The sequence below is a fragment of the Ammospiza caudacuta genome, chromosome 4 (genome assembly GCF_027887145.1).
Source record: "Ammospiza caudacuta isolate bAmmCau1 chromosome 4, bAmmCau1.pri, whole genome shotgun sequence".
Taxonomy (NCBI): domain Eukaryota; kingdom Metazoa; phylum Chordata; class Aves; order Passeriformes; family Passerellidae; genus Ammospiza; species Ammospiza caudacuta.
In genome coordinates this window covers 10,522,078-10,531,567 of record NC_080596.1, presented here as the reverse complement: position 1 = coordinate 10,531,567, position 9,490 = coordinate 10,522,078, and the positions used below count along the sequence as shown (strand labels likewise).

Below are 9,490 nucleotides of genomic sequence, written 5' to 3'. Positions count from 1 at the left end.
AGTGTTGTCTTCTTATGACTACCTGAGTCTTATGAGGGCAGTTATTGTAATCTCCAACTGTGGTAAAAGCAATGTTGACCTCCAAGCCTCAGGTAATTTATTGAAGGAAACTAGGGAAGCTTTTCTTCAGAATGAATTGGCTTCACTAAAATCACTTACTAGTGATTTAATGGCATGGCTCTGATGAGAAATGAGGGCACTGTACAGAATGGAATCTAGAACTAAAAAATCTTGTCTTGGTTGCTTTCATTCTGATGATTGTGATGTCAGCAAATTCATAAATGCACCTGCCACTGGTCCCAGTACCTGTCATTTATAAAGAATCTTATTTTCATTCTCTTTGTTGAATATGTCTTAAGAACATTCAATTATAAACTGGCAAGAGGCTAAATATTTGATAATTTTTTTCATGTTAATTTAGCGTAATTTCTTCTGCTTGCCTAAGTATCTAAGCAGGAATTTCTATTACCTATTTACTAAATCCAAAACTATAATCTACTTCATAGGAGGACCTCAGGCCATATTTTCATCCCTTTCTTGAGGCTCATATGGAAAGGGCAGCCCTGGCTGAGCTCTGTGGCTGGGGGGAGCTGCCTAAAAAGCACCTGGAGAGCAAGAACTGGAGAAGGATCCTCACAACAGAACCTCTGAGTGACCTCACCTTGTCTACCCAAAAGATGGAGAGAAGGCACCACACAGAGTTTGGAGGTGAGTGATCTACAGCCACAGCAGCTCCCACAGAGCTCAAAGCCACTGCTGAACTCCTGCCTTGTCCTGCAGCTGTCACAAGGCTCTACAAGTCCCTGTTTTATTGCAGCAATGAAATGCATCGATAAAACAGAGACCTGAATCCTCCCCTGTCACCTGAGTACTTATTGCTGTCTTCCTTCTGAATTAATCCAGATTCTGGGTTCTAGGGACCATTTGTAAAAATGGCAGAAAACCCCTGATAGGAGTTGCATTTTAAGCAGGGAATCTTAATCTCAGGAGCCTGTAGTAGTATGATGAACCAGACTAAAATTTGTTAATCTTATATTCCTTGGCATCTAAGAGCAGTTTGTGCTGGTTGAATCAGAGTGAGGAATTATGGTAGCTGCTCCTTCTTGTAAAATGGACATCTAATACTGCAGAAGCTCTTAAATTACCTGTGAGACTGCTCTTTAAGTTAGGTTGAAAATTGCCATTCCTCCTTCTGAATAATAAATACAGTGCTCTCTTCATATTAGAGTGAAATGTATTTTGATTTTTAAAACTGGTAAATAAGAGCTATTTCACTCTGGGATTGTCATCTTTTGTTTCATTTCACTGCAATGAAAACTGAGACTTTCTGTCTAAAAATGAAAACAAGATTCCTCATTAGTAGCAAGTAACAGTCTCTTTTACTGATTACTTTAAAATAAGGACAAGGTATTTCAACTATTCACAGATATTTCTGACATATCACAAAATAACATAAGAGAAAAAGATCATAATCATATTCAAAGCAAAATAGTTTAAAATTTAATGTTTACAAACACATTGCTTTTTTTCTTTTCAGAATATTTGCTGATACAGTTTTGCAGGAGAATTTCTGTTTGACATACATTTCTGCTCTACACACCATATTTTGTCCTAGGGGATGAATGGGAAAAAATATTTTCAGACTTGTACCTTGTCAGGAACAGGGATTTGGAATATAATCTCTAATGGGCCTGCAAATTTGTGTCTGCGAACTTGGTACAAGACTGAACATGCTATGCAGCTGACATTTATTTTACACTATATTTAAGTATTCAGAAGAACTGAGGTTGACTTCTTATATATGGATTATTTTAAGCTTTAAGGCTGCATCACTAACAACATTTTACCAACCTCTTTCCATTTTCCTAAATGTTACAATTACTTTGTCAATTTTAGAATTGCTAGCAGTGATCATGATGCCCACTTAAAAAATTCCAAACCAAACAGAAGAATTCCCTGGGAAACTGCACAGCACATGCATGATACCTAACTATAAAATCAGTCCAGAGTTTTGATAAATACTCAGTTCCCACTAGAGCTAACAGTTGTTCTAAAGAATAAAATGCTTGTTATATACAGAAGTTTGGGCAGAGTATGGACATTTGCCAAAGAGCACTGGAGGCATTTCAGGTCTGAATGGTTTGTACACAGCTGCCCCTTTTCTTCACGTGGGCTTGTGCCACCTGTGGGAGGAATCAGTCCCGGCACTGTCAATGGGCTCAACCTTACAAGATCTAAGTTCATCTGCTCCTGGCTGCTTCAGCTGAACCAGGAGCTCCTTGCAGGACTGAGAGCCCTTTAGGGCTTGCTTGTGAGCTCTGTGCAAACTTGCAGAGCATTTTCAGATGCCAGTTTCCATCAGGTGAGCATTTGGTCTTTTGCCTTCAGGACGTTACAACATGAAAAACTGCACCAGCACTTTTCAATGAGCACCATTAACTGACTTTGATAATTTGGCATGACCAGCAGTATTGAAGAAGATGCTGAACTCCTGTCTTGTACAAAAACAAAGTACAGCTACCAGTTACCCTGCAACTACAGTCTGTAAATACTAAAAAACATAAATATGTCAAACATACACATATACACAAAACACAGTAGTAGCAATATTACAGGATGCAATGCCTACTCTCTCTAACTGGTTTTGGTTAATACAGATGCAACAGCAAAATAAATGCTATTTCATATATGAGAACCTTTCTTCAAAGGTCAGTGGCAGTAAGCCATAGCTCAGGTCCAGGCTTTCATTAATCCAATTTGTGACTCACACAAATTAATCAATGAAAGACAGCAGTATGGGATGATAATGGCTGTCAGTTAACACAAACTGCGAGATAGAGCTTTCTTTTGCTACCATTTGTAATTAATTCTCCCTTTTTCACAAGTGCTCTTTCTGTTAGCACTCACCAGACTTAGCAGGGAACAAAGCTATTACATACAATATATGATTTAGGGGTAAGGATTAATAGAAAGAACCAGCCTGAGATTGCATTTCCTCAGTCCTGGGAGGTGCTCTCCATGTATTTAAGTGAAATTTCCATGAGATTGCACTTAGCAGACCACTAAGAAGTTGCTGCTCTCCCACTTTTTCTTTTCCATGCAGTTCTGCTTCAAAGTTGTGGAGGAATTGCATGAGAAGGGCAAGAGGAGATGACTGCTGGTTCATTGTCTTGGCTAATGCTCTTCAGAGCAGCGTCCTCTCCTCAAGACCACATCGTCTAGTCCAATATCTCCAGTTCTTCCTCTCCCTTTCTCACCTCTGAAAATAACCTAGAAAGAGAAATAGAACAATTTGAGTGGGGTATGAAAAAAAATTACACAGAAATAATTCATTAAAAAGTGTGATGAAAGATTATGGTCTTCATTCAAATTTTCCTCAGGTCTCCAGTAGGCCCCTCCAAAATCACTACCATTTAGTTACTTTTGGGCTTTAATTAGCTAGACAATAAAACTTCCACATTTCTTCCTAATTTCCCTCTGGCAGAGGCCTTCTCTGGTTACTTCAGAGGGTAAGTATCTGATCTTAGGATGAGTGTCCCAGTGGCTCAGGTCAGCAGCCCTGGGTGCCCATGCTGACAGCTACTGCCAGGGGGGCAGGAGAGGAAGGGACAGTGCAAAGGGGGACTGCCAGAAGTGAGAAATTTAGGGGGGAAAAAAGGGTAAGAATATTGCAGCTATACTGTTCACCTGTTACAAATGTCCTCATTGTCAGTCCAACATTCATTGACAGCTAACAAAGTCAGGTGTCTTTGCTACTGTTGCTGAGGTAAATTTTCTAGAAAATTATCTGCAGTAATTACAGCCTTAATATTCATTTTAGAGGTAGACACTTGTGTCTGTCTTGCAGCCTGCTCCCATCATGAACTTTATATGTATGAGCTTTTCAGAGCACCTGATATTTAAGTCAAACAGGCCCTGAAATATCCAAGCCACTTCTTCAGATCTGAAATAAAAACTACCTTCAGAGGTTGAAGAATAACATAGAGCTTTTGATACCAGTTTAATCACACAATGTTTCTAAAATTTCCAGGTATTAAAAGATTCTCCATGGCACTTCAGGCACCTTCTTTTCATTGCACTAAACCATTTTGTGTTATGGGCATTGTTAGGTCATTATCCACCTTCTCAGCCTGATCAGCTGCAGGCATGCTAAAGGGCGTAAAACCATCTGTGCTTGCACTTGTAATCTCCCTGCATTACCAAAAATTACTTACTTTCAGTATCTTTGCCCTGGTTTAGCCAGTTACCAATCCACAGGGGATTATTCTTCCTATTTCATGGCACTGTATTATTCAAAACATTGCTCATGAGGAATCTTGATACAGGCATTTTTTAAAATTCTCTATAGAGTATGCCTCTGTCCATGAGGCTGTTCTTTCCTAGGTGGTGATTCCCTTAAAATGGACTGTACCAGGCAGCTCAGGAAATGATAGAGTAGCCTATACTATATTTCTATAGCTAGGATTTCTTTTTTTGTATACATAAAACTAATTTTAAAAAATGCACAATAACTCTCATCTGTACTGTGATTCCATTAGCAGAGACCAAAGCAGTAAAACAGTAAAACTGAACCCACAAGATGAACACTGCAGTGCTGCACCATTTAAAGATCCTCAGCTTTTCCATGCACAAACCCAAACAGCAACACAAGGATCAGTACTCACACTCTTGATGCCTGCTCCTGGTAAGGTTATGTGTGTCTGTCTCCAGCCATGGCCCCCATTTCTCCCCCAGACAGCTGGGCCATGAGCACCAGTTCTCCTCACAAAGACTTGCAGGGCACCAGAGTGCAACCCAGGCACTTTATGCCTGAAGGACAGGCACAAATCTCCAGCCTGAGCCAAGTGGCCCAAGGGCAGGATAAGATGTGCCACTCTTCCTTCTTTCCCTTTGGGATCAGAGATGGTGAGGTACTGTCCCCCTGCAGTGGAAAGAGCAGTTAGTTGGGGGTTTGTTTGGGGCTTTTAACGCTATTGGGTTGCAGGACTGAACTCACAAGAGTTATTAAAAATAAATAAAGGTAAAACAAGGTCCAGAGAGTGCAAAATAAGGCATATAGAACTAGAACCAGTGCATCTGCCTCCTACAGGGTAAGATTTACAGTGCTGCTCTTCTCTACATTAGTACCAGGCTGGGTGTTGCCCATCAAATTTCTTTTTGACAAAGTAAATAATACTCCCCTCTCCAAAAAACCTCATGTATTCCGTAATTTCTGACAACCCCCTGGTCACTGCATGATTTTAAACCCACAGTGACATTAAAACACTGTGCAAATGCATGCACCTTTCAAGCTGCAACGTTTTGCTGTTGGACAGATAACAGAGACCAGAATAGATGCTATCATGGTATCATGCTATCAGACCAGAATTGAGCTATGGCTCTGTCCCTTTCCTTTAGTTTGGGAACTGTGTTAACAGGGTAAATCTCAAAGCATATCCATTTGCAACCCTGATAGCCTCTTTTATTCAACTGTAATTTAAACTCTAAATCTGGTAGATAGAGAAAGCAAGAAGCAATAATGATTTCCACATGGCTGTTAACCCCAAATTCTAACAGTAGGAACTTGTCAGTGAACATACATACTCAATTCCAAACCCTATTATTATCTCTTATCACGTATGAAGTAAAGGTGCCTTCCAGAAAACACTCAGAACATGAGAAGCTAAGGATCTCAGGTATCCATTAAACCTAGAAAGAAAAAAGGCACCTTTCACACCTACACTCAGAACTCCACTAAATGAGATTTCACATCCTGGAGAAAACCCAGACATGTATGAATTTTTTGTACTTTTCATTAAAACTTTTGCAAGGTGGGTGAAACCTTTAAAATCTAAAAATAACCAAAGGGAAAAAGGTTAAAAAAAAAAAAAAAAAATAATAATAAAAAAAAAAAAAAAAAAACCTTATCTTACACTGAATCTAAGAATATATTTTCTTTATGTGATCAGATTTTATGTATTTTTTGATCAAAAAATGCCACCTCTACCTTAAGTTCATTAAGAAAGTGGCATTTTTAGGCTCCTTACTTAAAATGAAAGATTTAGAAATATTGGGGGTTTGTAAGATTGTTGACGTACACAGTTAAACAGGATAGAAAAATATTTTTAATTGTGTCCCTGTAACTACTCAAACAGATCATTATTTTTTGATAGCTTCTCCTTGAAAGTCACAATGCTTTCCCTTGAAAAGCTGTAAAATTTAATTACCAGGTACCACAGCTTGTCACACACTTAAAAGGAAAGCCAACCTTGTCTCCAATTCACCACTTCTGCATGAGTTTTTAAGTTCTTTGGTCTGAATGAGATTTAACAAAGCAAAGTATTATGCTGCTGTCTGGGGCCCTAGATCAACATTTAGCCATGAAGTGGATCCATTTGTCCCAATGGATCCTTTGTCCAAGGATCTGTTAAAGCCTTTTGGTGGGAATTATCTCAGGGAGGTTTTTTTTTGTTTGTTTTTTGTTGTTTTTTTTTTAATGCACTGCTTTTGCAGCAAGGTCACTAATTGCTAAAATAAGCATAACAGAGTTTAAATAACTGTACCTGTTTGCTGAAGACTGACTTATTAAGTGCATCATTTTCAGAAAGCTACTGTGGCTGAAGTCAATCAATAGGAAACAGATTTAGGTAAGCACAAAGCAAACATAGCTGTAGGCAAGCCCCTGCAGGAAAAGGTCCCCTCAGATCAGCATTTTCTGCATGCAAGATAAGCTCACAATGCTTCAGCACAGCACCTTTCAAAATGCAGACTCTGATAAACCAACATATAGCAAACTTTGCAAGGTGAAAGCAAGCAGTCAGGAACAAGCTGTGAAAATAAATCCTCCCAGTAAGGTATTCCAGACTGGAGGGAGTGGGTGGATGGGTGGGTGACTTCAAGGGACTAGTTTTAACAGGTTATGTCAACAGCAGCAGAACACACACAGGAAATAAAAAGCTGAGCTTGTCCCTGACTACTGGGAAGCAATGCAGGGGAAAAGTCTGACAAAAAAGAGCCAGTTAAAAATCACAGTTCTGGAATTTAGTATATATAAATAACAATTTTTGAGTACAGATAATGAATATGCTTTGAGTGACTGACTTAGAAAAAACGGATTTTTAAATCTGTTGTTTCATAAAAGGCATGAATTGCATATAATTTTTTTTAAGTGCCACTCTGCAGGCAGGAGTCAGCTGCCTGTTTTCTCACCGGCAGGAGGAAGGAGCTCTGCTCTCCCAGTCATTCCCAGGGCTTTTCAAGTGTCACAAGGAGCTCCTGAAGTACCAGAGCAGCCTCCTTGGGGGACCCCTGCCCAGGCAGTGAAGGCAGCACTTCCACTGAGCCAGCCCAACAGCCTGGAAAGGTGCCAGGTCACCTGCTGCGGTGGCAAATGACAGTCCCTTCAGTGGCCAGACAGCTCTGACAGGGTGCTGCATGAGGAAAATGGCTCTCAGCGCCCTCACCCTGCCTCATCCTACCGTGGCCACTGTCCCGCCTGAGAGCGCTTTCCTTCCGCCCATGCCGTGAGCTCTGTGCGCTTCAAAGGGGCCGCAGTAATCCCGTCATTACGGGAGCCAGGGATGTGTGTCTAATCCCGGCACTGCTCTGGGGGAAGGGGAGCAGGCAAGGGCAGCAGCCTCGCAGTGCCACACCAAAATCAACAGGGAACAAAACGCATCCACATCCTGGGACAGCAGGGCTGGGGACAGGGAAGGGCTCTTCCTGCGGCTGAGCACCAGCGCTGATGCCAGCCTCCTGTCCTGCAAGCAGCTACTACACACTGCCCTCTAACCTTTGGGGTAATGTCACTTTTTATCATCCCAAACAGTCCCTTCTTCAGAAGCCTCCGTGTTACAGCATTTCACTCGTCTGCCTTCCAGTTACTTTACATTTTTCCTATATACAGATTGATTTTATCAAATTCTACTCTAAGCTACAGCAATCTGCGAGGTTAAACTAGAACATTTTATCTGCAGCAAAACAAAGACTATTTCCAGTACCTTCTATAATTTTGCTAGTGATAGGGAAATAATTATGTTTACATGGTAGTTTGGAAAACAAGCTTTGTTTCACTATAAATAAAAGTTGTTCTCTAGTCCACATTTTTTTCAGATTCCTTTAAGACAAACTTTTGCTGACTATATTTACTACTCCTTCACAGAGATTCCTATTTTAAAGATGTCAGCTATGATAAGAGTGTAAACTTTCAATTGCTCTTTCACATTGGGAATCCTCAATTTTGCTTTTTATACACAGAAGAGACATCAGTGTGAAATATACCCCAGAACTAAAGGGAACAGAAGCTGTGTGATCTGTCCTCAAGCAGAACTGTCATCAACCTCAAGCCTTGGTGGCTCTTCAACTGCAGGGTGTGATTGTACACAGATCACTTACCTGAAACATCTCTCACTGGTTCCCAGTGCACGTCATCATCTTTGTCCTTGATCCATCCACACAGTCCACTGTCAAAATCACAGCTGTGCACCAGCACACCTGGCAGAACAGAGCAGGAGATTATTCATATAAACCCAGAAATTATTCAGATTGTTTTGGTTTTCAATTTCCCATGTGGCTGACTACCCAGTGACTAGCAAGTAAGCATAAAAATTAAGTGTAGAAGAAGGAGCCCTAGGAAAAGAATCTACAAAAATACTAAAACAATAAAAAGGACCTTTGTATTATTAAGAATTCGTGCTATTTTTGTGGTGAAATTTTAGGAAATAAAAGTGTAAGGTTCATATAGAAGAAGGGTTAGTTTTACATGATTTTATAAAGCATAGATTAAAAGAGGGGCATAAGATATAAGAGTCTTGAAAAATATATTAACCACCAAGAAATCTCCAAAAATCATAAACCCTAGGTCCTAAATAGGAGACATGGTCTTTACCTGGGTCATCATTTGCTTCAAATTCATCAGCTGTAATCCCTCGTTCAATTTCAAGTATTTCAAACAGATTATTGCTCACTCCAGGCTGGCGCGGAACTGTGAGAAAAAATGAATGAGATAAGGAAGTAGGTCACTAACTTATCTCTAACAAAAACCAGCAGAGCAGCTCTGGGCATTGTGCTTTTCCTGGAGATTTCAATACATTTAATTATATTCAACACAAAGTCTCATAAACTTTATGCCTATGTGATTTATGATGTAACATTTACCTAAGCACTGTAAAAGGTGATTCCAAATTTCTTAAAGGCTCTTTGAATGAAAGCTCCTTTTTAACCAGGGGGGAAAGCTTTACCCTTGAAGCACATTATTCCTCTCCAAATGCATTTTCAGAGACAGTGGTTTCTCAATGAAATAAAGCCACATGAAAGTCCTCACACAAGCCTTCCACAGACATTTACAGGAGAACCTCGAGAGGAGGCAGCAGCACTTGGAAGAGGCCCCACGAGCACTTAACCTTTGAAAGACAGCTGAAGGTACATCCATCAATCTGCAAAGGATTAGAGCTCCCAAAACAATTATCAGGGTTGTACTGGGAGCTGGGAAGGAGGAGCTCTAGTGGAAGCT

At 40.2% G+C, this 9,490-nt stretch overlaps 1 protein-coding gene across 4 annotated transcripts in view; it reads right to left on the bottom strand.

Annotated features, from left to right (window-relative positions):
• Positions 1 to 1,381: 1,381 nt before the first annotated feature.
• The window catches only part of NPNT (nephronectin), a 49,626-nt gene continuing 41,517 nt past the window's right edge, over positions 1,382 to 9,490 (bottom strand). For all 4 annotated transcript variants that reach the window (XM_058803441.1, XM_058803439.1, XM_058803440.1 and 1 more), the window contains 4 exons: positions 8,867 to 8,962; positions 8,374 to 8,472; positions 4,665 to 4,921; positions 1,382 to 3,270 (listed from right to left, as the gene is read on the bottom strand). In XM_058803441.1, the coding sequence (XP_058659424.1) occupies positions 3,175 to 3,270; positions 4,665 to 4,921; positions 8,374 to 8,472; positions 8,867 to 8,962 (548 nt within the window). In that variant the 3' untranslated portion in view covers positions 1,382 to 3,174. The remainder of the gene's footprint in view (positions 3,271 to 4,664; positions 4,922 to 8,373; positions 8,473 to 8,866; positions 8,963 to 9,490) is intronic.